The sequence below is a fragment of the Perca flavescens genome, chromosome 4, assembly GCF_004354835.1.
Source record: "Perca flavescens isolate YP-PL-M2 chromosome 4, PFLA_1.0, whole genome shotgun sequence".
Classification (NCBI taxonomy): Eukaryota; Metazoa; Chordata; class Actinopteri; order Perciformes; family Percidae; genus Perca; species Perca flavescens.
In genome coordinates this window covers 4,176,382-4,196,205 of record NC_041334.1, presented here as the reverse complement: position 1 = coordinate 4,196,205, position 19,824 = coordinate 4,176,382, and the positions used below count along the sequence as shown (strand labels likewise).

Here is a 19,824-nt window from a genome sequence, read left to right as displayed (position 1 = left end):
TGACATTTTCCTGGGATAAAGCATCTGTTCAGGTCTTTGCACTCTGGTATAACGCTCAGATGATTTACCACCTGAACTTACTACTCCATGACTCCGGACACCTGTTTTTGTCTTTAATTTGTCAGCATTACTGTGAACACACTCCCGTGTTGTAACATCATCTTGGTCTAAAAACACAGCAGTCATAGACGAGGTGAGTCTGTGTTCGTGGTGTGGCTTTATGAGTTAGGGAGGAATTGTTTTGATTATCCGGGATTTCTTCACAAAGGCTTTGACTGAAAGTCAGAGCAGGGACTCGGTGCCGGTAAAAAGTAGACTTGTGGGATTGTTGTGGAATCTGTCTTTAGTTTCAAACAGACATGAGGCTGGTTTTTAACATCTTATAAATATGTTCACGTCATTGTCTGGCCATATAAATCAAGTCAACCTTCAGCTGCAGATGTAACGTAAACCACATCTAATGAGTCCAAACCATTAGGTCACGATTCACATGAGACGACTCCTGTTGAGAACCCACGGAGGTCTTTCTCAACTTGTCGATCAAAGTTTTTTTCTTTGACTTAAGTTATTTGTCATATGCACATCAATACAAAGAAGCAGTCATTGGCAATCTTGGAAATCTTAGATCTACAGTATAATTAATTGATATTATTTCCTAAGTACATTTAGACATACGAAGAATTTAATTTAACCCATCTTACTATAACTAATTAGGATGGGTCTAGTTGTAATGCCAGTGTCTACATCAGGGCAATGGCAGGAGTTACGAGGCTGTCCTTCCCTGAGAAACGACCCCATAAATCGTTTGTTCCAGCAGCAATTAGTACTCATTTTTACGTTTATAGTGGCGGCGCCCTGTAGTGGTCGTAACAGTTGTGATGGGTGGACTTTCACCCAGGAGCCTGTGGTATGTGTCCAGTTGGAAAATAAAAGGAAACGTTGAGTTTTTTTTTTTACTTTAAGGAACAAAGGTAGCTACGTCTCGTTCTGCCTCACATGCGTAATCGGAAGTAACGTAACGTCTGATTTTAACTCAAACCACAGTCTTTTACTAAACGTAACCAAGTAGTTTTTTGTGCCAAACTGTAACCAAACTGCAACCATTTCACAACATTAACGAGGTGGTTTAATCCTGCAACTGTTACGTTATCAGGTTTAGATACGAGGACGGGAAACGCTCCTGTGGGTCGTATTTCCTGCCCCTGCTAGGGGCGATAATTTATAAATGCTTCTCCATATCGCCGTATGGAGGACTTTTTGGGAGTTACCCAGCATGCATGTTTTTACGGTGGGAGGAAACCAGAGCACCTGGATGCATGGGGGAGAACATGCAAACTAAGAACCCAGTACAGCGATCTCAGTAAAATGATTAATCTAAGACATAAAACAGCGCAGAAGTTAGAATATAGGAATAAAATATAACATGAAATAGAGCTGGGTAATATATCGATATTATATCGATATCATGATATGAGACTAGATATCATCTCGTAATATCGTAATATGACATAAGTGTTGTCTTTTCCTGGTTTTAAAGCGCCCATATTATGCTCATTTTCAGGTTCATAACTGTATTTTAAGGTTGTACCAGAATAGGTTTACATGGTTTAATTTTCAAAAAACACCATATTTTTGTTGTACTGCACAGCTCTCTCTCACTGCTGCAGATCCTCTTTTCACCTGGTTTCTGTTTTAGCTAGAGTGAGACCTCTTTTCATCTTCTTCTTCTGTACTATCTTTGATTGCACTCGCACATGCTCAGTAGCTCAGATGTAGATCATGTCAGCTAGCTAACTCTAGAGACCGTAAAAGAAAGCCTGTTTCTCCAACTTCGGTCAGTTACAACGCAGGATTAGCTGGGAGACTTCTAAATGAGGGCGCACATGTAAGTAGTTCTTTTGTAGATTATGGTGAACTTGTGTGTTTGTTGTAGCAGTGCTTTGCTATTGAGAACGACGTAGCATGATTGCGTTAGCATGCTAGCGTTAGCATGCTAACGCTGCGAGCTAACGGTTGTGGTTAGCCAGCTCATTTCGGACTGTGACGTCACAGTCCGAGCCGATTTTGAACAGCTCACCAGGAGACTGAAGGCAGGACACATTCAGAAACCGTATCTCACTCAAAACAGCATGGATGGATTTTTTTTAGAGTTTGTATGTGTGTGGGAGCACCAAAGACACAAAAGAACACCCCAAATCCCAGAAAAAGTGTTTTTTTCATAATATGGGTACTTTAAAGGTTGCATTACAGTAAAGTGATGTCATTTTCTGAACTTACCAGACTGTTGTAACTGTTTTATTATTTGCCTTTACCCACTTAGTCATATCAACATGATTATCAAAAATCTCATTGTGTAAATATGTTGTGAATCCACCAATAGTCAACACTAAAATATCGTTGCGGTATCAATATCGAGGAATTTGGTCTAAAATATTGTGATATTTCATTTTCTCCACATCCCCCAGCCCTAACATGAAATCAAATATATATTTGTGGTAGAAAGGGTGTTGTGAGTTTTGTCTGTTTATTTGGTTGTCTAGTATTTATTTATTCAAATGACAATATATAAAATACATAATTGCACACAATCCTATAAAGAAGTAAAAACGGCAAAGTCTATTTATGTGGTCTCAATTTTCTCACTTTAAAACTGAGATGTATTGAATGCTAAAAACTTCCATTTACCCCCATTTGGGAGGAAAATAATAAAAAAAACTTTAAAAACCCAGTTTCTCTCTCTTTTTTTCTCTCCCAGTATCAGCAGACTGACCTGCTTTGGGCCTGGCGGAGGCGAGGGCAGCCAGGGTCAGCAGACACAGAGCTCCGAGCTGTCTCATCTTCATCCTGATGATACCGATCTAACAGCTGGACTCCGGAGCTGGAACTGGATCAAACTGTGGCGGTGAGATAGACGGGAAGAAGAAGGGAAGCAGAGAGAAATGCAAAAGAGGTTATTTGTGGGAACAAGAGAGGACCTGAGTTTGTAACTCCTGCTGAAGTGTCCTCAACAGAATTGTGCCTGCTTATTTAGTGATGTGGCAAGAGAAGTCCAGACATCAGGTTTAAAAAGGGACCAAATGGTTCAACAGTGAAGTTTTATGCAACATTTAGGTGACTATTTGTCTTGCTCCAGTTACAGATTTTTATTTTCAAAGTCTGGGCTTGTCTTGATCTCAAACAGATGCATGATGCTCTGTGCTAATTCTCATCTTCAACCCTGTGTTTTGGTGTCATCAGTTAAGAGGGAAAAAGAATAACTAACAGAACAGAAACCACATATAAAAGTTTTGTGTTCAGATCACATCCACATTTAATGTCCCCCTCTAATGTTTTTTTTTCTTAACTTATTGGCAGGGTGTTACAGTTAACCGTCAGTGGTAGGAACACTAGTGAAACATTATTAATTGTTTGGACAGGAGAGAGGTGAAGACTGAGACCATTACTGCTGAGGCGGGACACCAAAAAACACAGTTTTCAACCATTTTTGGGATGGCTCACAAACCAAATTATTTTAGTTAGTTAATTAGTTTATTTAAATGGAGGCTGGTGGGTTTGGCAATAGCGATTTTGGGGCTGTTTCATGTTAAACAAAATGGATCTTACTCCTTACTCCTAGGGATCCTTTCCACAATGTTGTCAGACACTTGGAGTAATAATCTGAGCCTGTCAGGGACAAAAACAGCACTTTTAGTGGACGTGAATTGAAGGCACTCAATTGCCCCGTTAACTATACATTACAGCTTGTTACGTCTTGCTTAATACTGGAGCAATTTCAACGATTGTTGTTCCCATCAGTCATTTAGACACAAAAAACATGGAAAACTAGAGTTCAGGTTTAAAAAAAAAAAAGTTACCATTAAAAGGAGCTGGTGTTTTACCAAACCGCAAACGCTCACCGTAATTTTGTAAGATATCAAACGAATTGTTGTGGATAGGTTTTCGTACGGCTATCTTAAGTCTGTGTTATGCATGAAAACAAATCTACTTTTTGTGCCCAATAGAAGACAAGGAGTACATATTATCCGTTTGGTTTTCTACTCTGTAATCGCTTGTTGACGGGCGTGTTGCAGAGGGACATTCCAGTCCGTCCCCATCGTAAAACACTGGGCTGCAAACACCTGGAGAAGGTGCACAGCAATTCCTGCTAATAGACGGCTGTGTACAGATGCACACAGAGTCCCTAATCTGCCCGTGTGTCTGTCAGTATCCCTGCAGGCTATCAGCCCGACCAGCAGCAGCAGCACAGGGGTAATGATAACGTCTGTGTTTACGTTCAGGGCACACAGTCAACTCAAACAGGCATCATCAAAGCCACCTCTCTTCCTCTGGTCCTCTAGGGGTTTTATCTGTGTCTGAGTGGCAGCCAGAGCATGTGGTCATCATGGCTCAGGTCTGAGTAATGAGCACGCCTGCCAACATATGGCTGCCAAAAAAGAGGGAGATTTTCTGGGGTATTGGCTGGAAAGCCTACTCGCAACGTCCCCATGTAACCCTACACCTCAAATTAATACGATTAATACAATAAATACAACGGTGTAAATGAAATCAATTTTAAAGAGCCTTAAAGGGATACGCCACCGTTTGTTGAAATAGGGCTTATCATGGTCTCCCCTAGCTGTAGATGGGTGGGCCAACACATTTTTTGTGCATGCATTGTTTTAGTCCGGTGCACCGTAAGCACCGCCGCTAGTTAGCTTAGCGTAGTGAATGGAATCCTATGTTGCCGGTTAGCATGTTGTGAGTAAAAGTGAGCCAACGAAAGACAAAAAACCTAAGTAACATAATTACTTGCACTGAGACAAAAAATGCATTGGCCCATCTATCTACAGCCAGGGGAGACCGTGATAAGAACTATTTCAACAAACGGTGGCGTATTCCTTAGCAGGTTAGCAGCCAGAAACGGGACGGTCCTGCACCGAGAGGACAGACGTCTTGACGCATACACAATTTCATCCATTTCAATTCAGTTGACTGGAGGCCGATTTATGGCTCTACACAGAGACGACGGCGTAGGCCTGCTTGAGCGGCCAACGTCGTTGTGAGGATTTATACATGTTCGCTGGTGTGTCTGTATCGATCTAGCATATCTCTTTAAGAGAATAGCAGAGCTGGTGTGTGTGTGTGTGTGTGTATGCATGGAGAGAGTGATGGGTGTTGGCTTCGGAACGAGTACCGACTCCGACGGTGAAATGTCTCCCCTGTGCTTTCTGACCACGGTCGGAAAGCTATCGCAGGAAAAAGTTAACCCTCTCCTTGATTTCACGTTGTTCTACGATGTGTAGTTACATTTCTGAAGACTACGGCGTAGGGTCCATATCTATACGTACCTACGTACGTACCTACGGCGTAGATTCAACGCAGAACCATAAATTGGGGATAGTTTGTTCGTGAGCTTGAGTATGACAAATGGCGCGTGGCATGTCATGCGAGTTGTTTTGGGTTGCCAGGTAGTACCTTGACATATCCTGCAGTCTGGACACATCACAAAAAGCGTGAAACATCCATCTGAGTCATATTACTAGGAAATCAGGAGATTAGCGGGACAAATAACCAATCTGGAGCCAGGCAGGAGAAATTGTTAAAAGTAGGGAGACTCTGGTGTAAATCTGGAGTGTCTGCAGGTATTGTAATGAGTCAACCGATGTAGACGAGCACAGCGGCTCATTTCTCTGTTGATGTCTCTGTTTGTCTCGTTGCCTTGCCCACTTTCTCTCATCTCTTCCAGATTTTTTCATCTCTGTAGTGAACAGACAGTCAGCCAAAACATTTTGGAGCAAACTATTCATGCTTTTTGCAGTAAGGTCTCCTACATTTCGGCCGTGACCGTCTTATGTACGTATAGCACCTATTGTTGATTCCTCCCACTCACTTCCCAGGACGTATAGATTTGGCTCAAAGCTTTATGTAACAGATCTCGCAGACTTAAACAAAAGGTCACTGTTTGTGTTTCCCCACACATTAAATCGGGAGGATCTGTTGAACTGTTTAAAACCTGAAATATTTGTATGCGTCCAACTTTTTACACCAGGGTTGGATGTCCTGTGGTTCCATGTGTACTCTGTGTGCATGGCTATATGTTTTTCTCATTTCCTCCAGCAAGAGGGACACGTTGGACCTAAGATGTCCCAAAAACCACCTCACATAAAAAAAGTTGCTTGGCCAAAAGATTTTATTTCTTAATATTGTGATTTACATCTCTTTCCCTTCAATCTAATACAAAGTCAAACCTAATGCCTGACAGACACACTCCTTTTGTAAATTGATGAGTCTGTGGATGTGTAGGTACATGGTGGTGGTGATGGCGCAGTGGATCTGACACATACCTTGGGTGTGGGAGATCTGGGTTTGATTCCCACTGTGATACGTCAACCAATGTGTCCCTGAGCAAGACACTTAACCCCTAGTTGCTCCAGAGGCGTGCAACATCTGAAATATATAGCAAATGTGAGTCGCTTTGGATAAAAGTGTAGGCTAAATGACAGGTAATGTAGTGTAATAAAAAAATGGAGAATAGAATCATTTCTAATAAAGTTATTCCTCGACACCACACAACAATGTCCACATTCTGCAAAGGCTAAAACTAATTATCTGAAGTCGAAAATGACGCCTACACACGCTCTCACGTGTCGAAAGATGTCATAGGTAACCTGTTTAATGTCAAACAAGAGAGTGGGAAGAGAGAAGAGAAGATTAGGAGTGGGAAGAAGAGACAGATGAGCGGAGAGAACCTGGTGAGGAAAGGGAGGAGACAGGAAAAACACATTTTTAAGGGGTCATTTTCGGTGTTTTTCCCACGTTTTTGCGTCTTAAGGCAGATATAGTTATTTCCGACCACAGTTTAGAAAGCTGTTGCAGGAAAATTTAAGCCTCTCCTCGATTTCATTTTGTTCGCGGAGAAGGAGAACCCGTAAATGAATGAATGAGTGAGTGAAGGAGGAAATGCTACCAAGCCCAGCCAAGCGGACCAATCACAGTTGTTGAGGTTGAGTTTCAGGATACGGCTTAGGGTCTGTATCTAGGCGTACAGCGTAGATTCAACACATAAACATAATTCAAGCTTAAGTGGGTGAAGAACAATTTTTTTTTTTTAAATTGGTCCATTATTAAGTGAAAAGCTGCAATGTATGATGCTTCACAACCTGAACGGCGTGTTTGAAACCACGACGGTAACGTTCTCTGGTTTAGATATGAGGATGGAAAACGCTCCTGTGTTTCGTATTAGGCCGGCTGCACACCGCCTTCGTGGCGTGAGCGTGGCGTTTCTGTTGCGTGTCAGTTGCGTGGCGGCTGCGTGGCGTTTTCTACGTCTTTGCACACCAGAAACGTGTCTGACGGGGCGCTGCTGCTGCTAGCCTTGTCTGTACACATGGATGGTTTCCCATTGATAAAATGAAATACAATGTTAAACATAAACATCGGCAGTATTGACAGCAAAATAGGCTACAGAATATTTCGTTCTGTATTGACAGGTGCAATATTTGAAAATCGATTATTATTATTTTTTTAAATTACATTTATATCTGCATTTATGTCAAAACCTAGACTTTCAAACATCAAAATGTCATTTATTAAATGTATTTGTGTCAAAATGACGAATAAACATATTTTCCTATTCTATTTTGTCACGCAGGCAGTGTGCAAGCTCTTACCTGTTAACATGGGAGCCAAAATAAATATGGACACGCCACTCAGCTGACACGGGGGGAAAAACAGCCTATAATATCATCATATGCTTTGAATTAGTTGTTGGTATTTTTAAAAATATTGTCCAATGTCCATCTCAGCACTAACAGAGAGAAATACTGTGAAAGAAAAGGATCATTTGGCAATTTGGAAATGAAATGAAAATGCACTGAAGCTAATTTTAACACACAGAGGAGAGTTTTCAACGAAACAACAGATTACAGAGTTTGGTCTCGATCTCGTGTGTGTGTGTGTGTGTGTTTGGGACAAAGACTCCTCAGTGTGACTTTCTGAAGCCGAACCCCCCACCACCACCACCTTCACCCCCAACACCCCTTTCCTGTCTCCCTCACCGGCTCCTCACCGAACAACAACCTGCTGCTACTGAGCACGTGCACCGCAGACGCACAACCACACGCACACACACCACTCCCCCCTCACCGTGGGTCACAGACCAACACATGTTCTATAATTATCCACAAAGAGAATCATTCAGCTGAGATATGTTCTCATTAATCATTTCATTGACTGGCTGGTGACGAAGGCTGCTGCGAGTCAGTTAACGCTGTGTTTCTTACTTAGCAGCTAAATATAAGTGGAGATCCTATTTCCTTCAATTAACACTTTAAACAAATGAAAACTGTGTCTGCTCTCTTGCCACCTCTGGGAATACAGTTTATTTATCCCCTCCCCCCCCCCCAAACTTGAAATGTGAACTGTGATGCACATTTTATTCTAAGAACTAAAATTATAGGATAATTACCTGAATGATGTTTAATCTGGAAGAAAATTTGCTTTATATTTAAAAAAGTTAAGCAAAACCAGCGGGTAAATGCACATCAGGGAGCAGTTTGATGCAGCTGATCGTTAACCAAGCGCAGAGTTTATAGAGCTGGTTGTTAAAAAGGAGTCCAAGAGCCGCAGCAGTTGTTGACGTTGGCATGTATGTGAGATTACCGCGACATATCAAACAGTGGCCGTTTCTTTTAAAGGGTCTTTTCAAGTGCAGGCAGTTAAAAATAAACTGTTGCTGCAGCAGCAGAGATGCAGAGGAGTGGATGTTCAAGGTAAAATATATTTCCCAATATATAACCTGAAGTGAGACCAGATTAGAGCTGCAAACAATCGATTAGGTGGCATCTATTAAATTAATCCCCTACTAGTTTGATGATCAATTAATAAGTTTGAGTCAGTTTTTAAGAAAAAAAAATAAAACTTCTATTTTGTTTTCACTCCTCTGTGATAGTAAACTGAATATCTTTGAGTTGTGGACAAAACGAGACATTTGAGGGACTTTGGGAAACATTGATCCACATTTTTCACCATTTTCTGACATTTTATAGACCAAACAACTAATCGGTTGATCGAGAAAATAATCAACACATTAGTCCACAAAGAAAATAAAAGAACATTTAAAAGCGCACAACTCTAATAGTGCACAGACGAGTCAGTGGCACTGTCTGGCTTTTTCTTTGTGAGGTCAAATGTTTTTTTTTTCCAAAGGAGTGTGGTGGCTTTGAAGAGAGCAGAGATAACTTCAGTTCCCGTCGTAAATGGCCGTCTGAAAACAAGCCAAAGCAGTGAAAATATTCTAAATATAGTGTACACTTAAACCAATATAGATTTTCTTTTAGATATCTGCTTTCACACTTAACTCGTTTGGTCCGGAGTTTCGGACTATTCTTTTAGTTGGGCATTTTTAGAGCTTTATTTCCATAGAACAGATGAAGACATGAAATGGGAGAGAAAAGGGGGAATGACATGCAGCTGCAGGTTGGAGTCGAACCCGCGGCAGCTGCATCAAGGAGTAAACCTCTATATACGTGCGCCTGCTCTGCCAACTGAGCTAACCTGGCCACATGGACTTCCAGACTTTTCACTTTGACCCGAACCAAAATCACAGGTGTGACACCTCCCCCACGCACCGTACCAAACGGACGATATTTGGTCTGACCAAAGGAGGTGGGCGTGGTCTGTCTCAAACTGAACCATGGTTTATTACTAGCGTGAAAGCATTTTGCATGGTTCAGACTTTGAAACCAAATACAGGAAGTTCTGGCAGGCTATCGTGTGGTATAAGAGAAGCGTAGCTCCTTTAAAGGTGCAGTAGGTAAGACTTAATATAAAATTAACATGTTGTCATATTTGCTGAAACTGACCCTATGTTCTAGTAGAACTACATGAAGCAGGTAATTAACCACCTACAGCATGGTGTGCAATTTGCAAAAATCCACTGCTCCCTGTTCAGATGCACCAATCAGGGCCAGGAGGGGTGTCTAACTGCATGTCAATCACTGCTCATGCACACACATTCATTCTCCGTTGTGGGGGGAGGGGCTTAGGAGACCGTTTTGGGCTTTAGCAGAAAGGGGGGAGGGACTGAGAAGTTGTCGATGTATCAAATTTTTTTGCTAAGTCCTGGATCTTCACAATCCTACCTACGGCACCTTTAAGGAATAGCTGAGTGCTTAGTGTGTACACAAGAGAGAATGACGGTGGATAGGATCAGAGCAGACAGCTGTCGGCTATCAGAGCAGAGAATACATTAGCAGTGTACAGTGCTGCAGCTCCTCAAACCCAAGTAAAAAAAGAGCCGCGTAGCACGGGAGTAGCAGTCAGCTGGAGAAATCTCACAAAAACTCCGACCCCAGAGAGAGAGTACGAGAGGACGGGGAAGCCCGTCTACAAACCAATGAATTACAAGTATCAGGAGACGGAGTTTACATATGTGATGACGACAGGACGTAGTTATGTAATGTAGAGTTCTTTAGTGCGCTTGCATAACTGCAATGTGAAACCCAAAGTAACCACATCAAAAGTATAGCCTACAATGTAATAAAAACATGAACCTCGGTCCGGACTTTCAGGTGTGAAAAGCCCCTGAAACAGGTTTAGCTGCTGCCCCCGTCCACAGCAGGACATTGCTTAGTTTCCGTGACGGTACTCCTGTCTGCTTCTCCAAACTGGGGGGGCGCACCGACTACCATCTACTGTAGCTAACACACTGACTATGGAGAAGTAGCTCATACAGCCACACTTCACAACATCTGAACTATCCCTTTAGACAACTGCATTATCTGCCGTTGAACACTGACAAGTGCATAACAGGCCTGGAGTTTGTGCTACCCCCCCCGATGGAGCGGAACATGTTAATGTATTCTCCAGACTTCCTGTGCATCCGCCCCTGATGTCCACTCAAACCCGCAGTCGGTGGACTCTGACCCCGACATCTCTCTGTGGCTCTGCAGAACACATTATACACATTAGTACGAGAAGTTGAAACTGCATCAGGTGGGATGTCACAGTTCTTCAGATTTATCAGCTTTAGACGTGCGTTCGAGGAGCTTATTGTTGATTTATCTGCCGATTATTTTCTCAATTAACTGAGTTATCGATTTATAAGAACAAGCCTTTAATGATAAAATAAAGATTAAAGATATCAGTCTAAAATCTAAAAATTTTCAATTTACTTCACTTCACTTTACTTTACTTCACTTGAGAAGCCTAAATGATGACACATTCTATTTGTGTCTGTAAACTCCCTGAGAGTTAATCATTTAACTCAAAGAACTGTTAGTTGCCAATGCCAATTCATTTTCTTAGTGTTTTTTCTCTTCTATCTTACACAACGTTCAACCCCATTTTTGCACAATTGAATATGCCGATACACAATAATGATACATTTGGAAGTTTGATCTGTTAATGTGCACGCAGGGCCAAAAAGAGCCAGAGACCAACACATTTCAGTCGAAACAGATTATTCTTCAGCGCGGTTTAGATCAATCTTTTTCTAACCCTTCCAAAAAAGTCTTTCCATTGCTGCTCGATTGAGTTTGACTGATGCGACCCCAAACTGTTCCTCTGGCGTCTCGTATCACCTCAAACAAAACAAATCTCTTTCACAGAAATGACTAAATACCCAGTAAATCCACAATTGCTCACAGTAAATAAACTGTAGCATGTTTCAGGTATGTATTTTTTTGGATCGATCACCACAACATTTCGTCATTTGTTGTTTTTCTGCCTGCTGTCCGATTGGAAACATCTTGTTGGTTTTCATCAGATTGGGATGTTTCTAGCGGCCTCTGACTATAAGAGGCAGCAGGACACGTCCGCCTGCAAGATAACAGTGGCTGAAGGTAAACAGGAATTATTGTTTCTCTGAGGGTAAAGAATTATATACCTTGTTGCCTTTGAAATAAAGGGTTGGGTTATAGTGTATCACTGGTGGCGTTTGCTGTTTTAAAGTGCTCATATTATGTTTTTTGGCTTTTTCCCCTTTCCTTTATTGTGTTATATATCTTTTTTGTGCACGTTATAGGTTTACAAAGTGAAAAAGCCCAAAGTCCCCCCCAAAGGGACTTACCATCTCCAACAGAAAACACTGTTCACAAACTGCTCCAAACAGCTCTGTTGTAGTCCAGCCTTTCCTTCAGAGACCAACGTGGTCACTTTGTAACACATGTTATAATGCTCGCCTAGCGTCACTGTATGTTTTTTTGGGGGTGTTAAGTCCCATCACTGCTGTCAAAACTAGCGGATCGTACTTCCGTCCTTCACAATAAAATGACATGCTTCAACAACTCTGAACTATGCAATAAAAGCTCCTTAATTTCCAGTACAGTAAAAATAGAAACTTTTTAGTGGAAAACATTGTCGCCCGAGCGTTATTGCTTCTCTTCCTCATCAAAGTCACTTTCACGTACTATTTAGACATCTAAATGTCCATGTACAGATGGGTATGGATCAATTCTGCTAAAATTTTTGGTGAAGATCGGAAACGCAAGTACCGCGAAAAAACCGGAAGGTGCGTCAGGTCAGAAGTGTCCGAATATGGCCAATAGCAGCAAGTGGTGTCCGAAAGTGAACACAGTGATGCTAGCTGCTAGCGTGGCACACCCTCATACTCTGCTTCTGACTGGCTAGTAGTCCTTACCTAGGTACTGTCAGGGCACACCCTCATACTCTGCTTCTGACTGGCTAGTAGTCCTTACCTAGGTACTGTCAGGGCACGCCCTCATACTCTGCGTCTGACTGGCTAGTAGTCCATACCTAGGTACTGTCAGGTCACGCCCTCATACTCTGCTTCTGACTGGCTAGTAGTCCTTACCTAGGTACTGTCAGGGCACGCCCTCATACTCTGCTTCTGACTGGCTAGTAGTCCTTACCTAGGTACTGTCAGGGCACGCCCTCATACTCTGCTTCTGACTGGCTAGTAGTCCTTACCTAGGTACTGTCAGGGCACGCCCTCATACTCTGCTTCTGACTGGCTAGTAGTCCTTACCTAGGTACTGTGCATCTGATACTCCCTACAAAGATGGAACAGAAGTGCGATGTCTCACTCTGTAGCTAAAACAGAGAGTTCAACACACAGGGTGAAAAGAGGAGCTGCAGCAATGTGCAGTACAACAAAATTATGGTGTTTTTTGAAAATTAAACCATGTAAACCTATTCTGATATAACCTCTAAATACAATTATGAACCTGAAAATGAGTATAATATGAGCACTTTAATATCCTATAAATAGTTTTTAATTTCATGTTAAAGGGACAGTTTGGATTTTTTAAAGTGGGGTTGAATGAGGTACCTGTCTACAGTTTTAGACACCTAAAAATCGATCTCAGTTTAAGTGTACACTATATTTCGAATATCTTCACCGCTTGACCTTGCAGACAGCCCTTTCCTGAAGACATTATCTCTGCTCTCTTCAAAGCCACCACACTCCTGACAAAAAGTTAACTCCTGATAAAAAGTCATTTTACTTCGCAGAACAAGGGAGTTGCTGCTGTCTACCACAGCTTCTGTCTGTTAGTTTGTTAGTTTTGTTAGTTCCTAATTATAGAAAATAATTGAGGGTTGCTTCTTGCTTGTACAATTTACAGCTTAAGTTGTCTGAGAATTTTATATCCAAGCAAAATTGGTATTGTAACTGAAATTCCCCTAACCTAACTGAAATTAAATCGAAAATGCAATTGAATCGGGATGTTATTGGAATCAAATCAATCATTTGGGAAATCATTGGCAATACACAGCCCTAGAACTATTATGTGAATACAGCATCTTTCAAAGTACTGTGATGACATAGGTATGGCATAAATGAAAAAAGAAATTGTCAATCTGGGCAAACATTGGTGCAATTATATGTGGTGTCATTCATTCTTGGTGTTTAATTACTAATCTTACATATAGGTGCTCCAGTATATTCATTAACTACTGCATTCCGACAACCATGACAGAAGGGCATTTGTGTGTGTGGAGTTATCTCATATCTACAGTATCAGTATCAGTATTTAAAAGAGCAGATTTCAAATGGCTGCATGTTAACATGTCTGTTCTCAACACTGTAAAGTAATTTATAGCAACTGGAATTAATTACAGCATTATTACAAATCAGGTCACCTTTAATCCAGAGCCAAATTTAACTTAATACATAAAGAATGTATCTATGGGTGTTATTAGAATCAAGTTTATTGGCAGTGTGTATTTGTGTTTTATAATACAAATGTAACTGCATGCTAAGTTGTTGGCTATGTTGGGTTTAAATTATAAATAGAAAAGAGCAGCAGTCAACCGAAAACCATTTTAGATCCAACAGATAACGTTAAAAAAATAAAAAGCTGTTTGCCGAAGAGAAAAAGGTGTGTGTGAGAAAGCTGCCGTCCAGCAACAGGTGATTATCTCCTTATCCACACAAACTGAGAGATAGAGTAATGTGCGCACACACACACACACACACACACACACACACACACACACACACACACACACACACACACACACACACACACACACACACACACACACACACACACACACACACACACACACACACACACACACACACACACACACACACACAGAGCAGTGGTCAGATAACAGATCCGGGGTGGAGGGCAAACATGAACACACACACACACAGAGTGACACACATCTTTTCCACTGAAGTCTCTGTTACTGTAGATTGACTCTACGTTGAGGTGGAAACATGTAACTGGTTAAGTGACTGATGGCCACTGACATGCTTTAAATAAACTAACGTTGCTGTGAGGACTGTGGAACTGAGAAGATAACTGTTACAACATGTGGAACATCTGGATGGATAGAAACTGAACCTGCAGCGCAGAATGAGAACAACAACAAGAGGATCTTAACCGACTTAATTTCAGGTCAGCTCCCACTAAGAAACCATGAAAGGAAAGTCTTATTTGTCATCAATTGTAGTGATATTGTCAAAATAACAATATTTTTGATAATCGATTAGTTTCAGTAAAATTCTCTGGTTGCAGCTTGTTAAATGTGATTATTTTCTAGTTTCTTCTCTCCTCTGTGACAGTCAACTGAATATCTTTGAGTTGTGGACAAAACACTGATCCACATTTTTCACTGTCTTCTGACATTTTATATAACAAACAACTAATCGATTAATCGAGAAAATAACCAATAGATTAATAGTCGTTAGTTGCAGCTCTGATGCAAGTGAATATTAATGAAGATTTCATGTTTTCCCTGCTTTTTCATGTTCTGACCATCTGTTTTGTGAGTCTGTGAGACATTTAAAGTTGTCTTCGGTTAGGCAGATTTGTTTAGTTTACACAGATATCAACATTTCATCAGACCATCAAGCTGCAAACACAAAGCCAACCTGACGTTAAGTCGACAGCTGCATTAGTTGAATTACGCAGCTCTTGGACCTGCTGGTGGACACTGAAGTCATCATTTTATCCCTCCAGAGCAAAAATCTGCCAATTGTGCATTTGTTTGTCCAATTATTGCTTACCATACACCAGAAGATTCTGAAAAGACTAAAGTCTGACATCATCTCACATACAAAGATGATCTGTCATAATGTCACTGAGTTTTCAGTCACAGACCAGAAGATTTTACTATACCAAGAGTGAAAACTTACGAAAAAAATTTGATTTTGTTGGAACGTCAAGACGAGTAAAAGACAGCTCAGACTTGGTTTTATGACCATCCACCTTAAACCAATTGATTAAGATGATGGGAGGACGCCCCAACTTTAGTAAGACTCTCAGGATTTCATTCCCATATTGAAAATGTGTCTGCGACAGTGGAATCGCATTGAAAAGTCGTTTGGTGTAAGGTCAGCATAAGTCCACAACACTCATGAATTGCAGCTCTGAGGTCTTTCACCGTAAACACTGCAGTTCTCTTAAAATCAGCAGAGTGACGATGGACCGGAGCAACACCCCCTCTTAATGTCAGCAGAGCCGATCATGGACGAGTTGGGCATCGCAGATCAAGGCAGGAGAGGTGAGTCAAAGATGATTTTGCCATCATAGAGAGAGGTGAAGTCCCTCCCCTTCCGGTGAACAACCATGGGACCTCATTTCAGGAAAATATGTATTTTTTTAATCCTGTTTGAATTTAGCCATGAATTACACAGATGTCTATGTTGTTTTTCATTTTAAAAGATTGTTTTGCAAGTGAAGAAAGTCTCAGTTTGTCATAAAACTTATTTAAAGTAGAACACAGTGAAAATACTATTAGAAAGACTACACACTCCAAAGTCTCTGAGTCACGTCTCTCGAGCTTCTGTGTTTCGTACCGGGATGTAATGTTACTCCTTCTTTTGCTTCTCTGCTGATAAAACTTCGCAGGATAAAACACATCACGTAAGATAATGTAACGTGTTGTGGAACAGCGCTAAGCTAGCTAGATAGCGAGCAAGCCGAGCATCAAGCCAGGTGATGTAAATTGTGCCAGACGAGCGGTTTCACACAAAACTAAGTGGTACTTAGACAAACTGAGACTTTCTTGCCTTGCACGTCATATGTGTAATTCATGGCCCAATTCAAACGGGATCGAAGAATTATTTGTCTCCACGTTAACCACCATACATATTCATACATATTTTCCGAAATGGTCCCATGAGGTCCACTGGAACGGGAGGGACTTTGCCTCTATTTTGAGTTATTTGTGAGCAATGTGACGTCAAGCAACAACCAACAATTCAGATAGATAGAGCAAAACGTGAGGATGATGGAAACATCATTAGTTTTGCAGCAAGTGTTGGATCAAGCGGCAACTTCAACTTCAAAAAGTGAATCCAAAGCTGAAGCTCCTTAAAGCTGCACTCTATCTATCTTCCAGCAGGGGGCGACTCGACTTTCTCCAAAAAGAAGTCTGTTTCTATAGCAGTCTATGAGAAAATAGTCTGGCTACTCCACATAGCATTTGGGGATGGGAGGAAAACGTGCTCTGGTTTAATGGCATGTCTTTAAACCAATCAGAATCGTCTTGGGTGGTGCTAAACTCCGCACAGCGCTGCTGCAAAATAGTTGTGCGAGAGAAAACTCACATTGGACAGAGAGTCTAGCTAGCTGTCTGGATTTACCCTGCAGAGATCTGAGGAGCAGTTAACTATAGTCCTCATAAATCCACCAAATTTAAAATTCCAACACAAAGAAAGCGAAAGGTAACGGAAAATACATGCATCCGGCGGAATTTCCTTCAGCACCGGAGCAATCGTGCAACGTCAAGGATATAGTGATAATGAGTTTATAGTCTCAATCGCTAGTTTAAAGTCTTCTTGAATACAGTATGATGTTCATTTAGTATATTATGGTCCCAATCATCACTGATAACCATCCCGCGACCACCCTGCTGGGGTTCCTGGCCCCAAGGTTGAGAAACCGTGACAGGCATTTTGGACGTCGTGTTGGAAAGGTTGGACTCGGAAAGACTTAAAATATTTCAGTGGTATTAGCGCACTCAAGTATTGAAGAAAAGGTCAGTGTGCACAGAGCGTCTGTTCGTCTGACTGTGTTATGACTTTTGTTTGCAGATTTGCAGCTCAACAGCTTCTCCCATAGCAGATATTTGTAGTATCCAGTGTTTTTCACTGCTTCTTACACTGAAGTACTCTCTGTTAGCAGACAATATCATCCTGTTTAATCAGCCAGTTCTGTAGTTTGACTGCATGCTTGTTTAATACTCACACAACACAAATGCTTTTCTATGTGTAAATCAGAAGTTTTATCACGATAGGATATTATATCGATTATTTGGTCAACAGTACAATATTTGCTGGTATCTTGAAGTCCACCTCAATAGGATTTTGATTAAATTTATGGGCCTGCGATCGATATGAGGCGATATCATTAACACCCGTTACATTTATATCAACTCAAAAAAGCTCAAAACCCAAATATGATTTGACAATTTTACTACTGAGCTCTTCCAGACATTTAAAATTATAATCTACAAATATTCTTTTCCATATAAAGTGGAAATTTCAAAATAATGGGGCATCTTAAAGATGACGTAACAATGTTTTTACTGGCACCGATGATATTGGATCGTTAGTCATTGAATCGAGATATATATATATCCATTGTTAAACCCCTAGTTAAAAGGATTAAAAAAAATGGAAAATATATATATCAGTGCAACAGAAAATGTAGTTAATATATGCAGATTTTCCTCCTTCCATCTTTTCTCAGGTCTACAGCCATATTTTGATCATTTCAGCCTCAAAAAAGTTTTCAAATAAATAAATCTGCTTACATAGCTTTCTTTTAAGAGGTCACAAGCACAAAACAAAAATTTTGTCTAGAGCTGCACAGATTAATGGATTAGTTATGAACTAATAAATTAATCTGCAACTATTTTGATAATCGATTAATCGGCTTGAGTTGTTTTTTATGAGTTTGTTAAATGTGAATATGTTCTAGTTTCTTCTCTCCTCTGTGACAGTAAACTGAATATCTTTGAGTTCGTGGACAAAACGAGACATCTGAAGACGTCATCTCGGGGCTTTTTGGGAAACACTGACGACATTTTTCACCATTTTCTGACATTTTAGTGAACAAACACCTAATCGATTAATCCAGAAAATAATCCACAGATGAATCGTCGATGAAAATAATCGTTAGTTGAAGCCCTACTTTCGTCACCTGTGACCACATCTGAAATCAATGTTCATAGTGTGACTGAAGAAAAAACTGGTTGAAAGAAAGACGTTTAGGATGAAAGCAACAGGTGAAGGAGTGAAGGGAGAGGCAGGTAGGTCAAAGTAGTATAAGTTACATAAAGAGTAAAAGTCTCTCTGTGAGTTTGATTGACAGCCTGGGTTCACACTGAGATGCTCACATGTCAGCTCTGTGGTTCAGACATTAGAAAGACAAGAAGACAGACAGACGGAGACCATATGTTCATCCAGAGAGCAGAGAGACGGGTGGCTGCGTGCAGTGAGACGGGCACACAGCCTGTGGTTGGTACTGTAGGTGGTTTTGAGTGACAGCTGGAGCCCATACTGAGATGAAGACACAGCACTTCTTGTTAGTAGCTGGAGATTGGAACCAGATGTGGACTCTGCTACTGTTAGCAGTTTCCCTCGCTTCCTGTACGGTCTACCTACCTGCCTGCCTGTCTCACGGCCTGACTTCCTGTCTCACTGTTTGATTATCTGTCTGACTGTAGGCCAAACTGAGGCTGCTTTCACGGAGATGGACTCAACTTCAATTTGCAGTCCACTAAAAGGGCTGTTTTTGCCACTGACAGGCTCAGATTACTATAAGTGTCTGACAATATTATGGCAAAGATCCCTACAGAGATTAAACTTCTCATTAAAGAGTAAAATCCTTCGGCTCCAAAATCACTATTGCCAAACACACCAGACTGGTTATGCATTTTAATTTTGCGCATGGAAAATCTGCGTGGAAGCGCTGGAAATTTGAAAAACAACGCTGAATAAATTCAAAGCGTGGCTGAAGTGGAAAAGTGTGCGTATCGATTCAAACAAAATGTGGAAAAAGTGCAACAGAAACCAACTTGTCCACACACACACACACAGGCTTTTTTCTTTTTTTCTACGCATTTTGGCATTTCGTCCACGCAAACTGTGTTTTTATTTGGGAAAACTTCTTTCAAAAGACGTTCAAAAACAGTTTCAGTGTTGTCGTGACGAGAGATAATAGTTTTTGTCTTGTAACGAATGCGTGTGCGCTGTTATCTCTCTTTTGTGAGTTGCACAAGTAAGGCGAACATTTCATGTAATGGCAGATGTGGCCCAAATATTTCTGGTTCTAACCACTAAGAGGACTTTTTACACGTTTACACATACATGTACGGTCACTCTTTCACTTTATCGAGAAACAGAGGCGTCAGAATGCTACG

General features: G+C 41.0%; 2 protein-coding genes across 6 annotated transcripts in view; one reads left to right on the top strand and one right to left on the bottom strand.

The window, feature by feature from the left end:
• The window catches only part of matn4 (matrilin 4), a 43,518-nt gene that overhangs the window by 21,384 nt on the left and 2,310 nt on the right, over positions 1-19,824 (bottom strand). For 4 of the 5 annotated variants that reach the window (XM_028576221.1, XM_028576220.1, XM_028576223.1 and 1 more), the window contains exon 2: positions 2,771-2,894. In XM_028576221.1, coding sequence (XP_028432022.1) covers positions 2,771-2,843 — 73 coding nt within the window. In that variant the 5' untranslated portion in view covers positions 2,844-2,894. Of the gene's footprint in view, positions 1-2,770; positions 2,895-3,603; positions 3,666-19,824 lie in introns of those variants that run through there. The other variant, XM_028576222.1, reaches the window with a different exon arrangement.
• Positions 14,768-19,824, top strand: part of rbpjl (recombination signal binding protein for immunoglobulin kappa J region-like) — a 33,805-nt gene continuing 28,748 nt past the window's right edge. The window contains exons 1-2 of the mRNA XM_028576226.1: positions 14,768-14,849; positions 15,867-15,957. Coding sequence (XP_028432027.1) covers positions 15,903-15,957 — 55 coding nt within the window. The 5' untranslated portion in view covers positions 14,768-14,849; positions 15,867-15,902. The remainder of the gene's footprint in view (positions 14,850-15,866; positions 15,958-19,824) is intronic.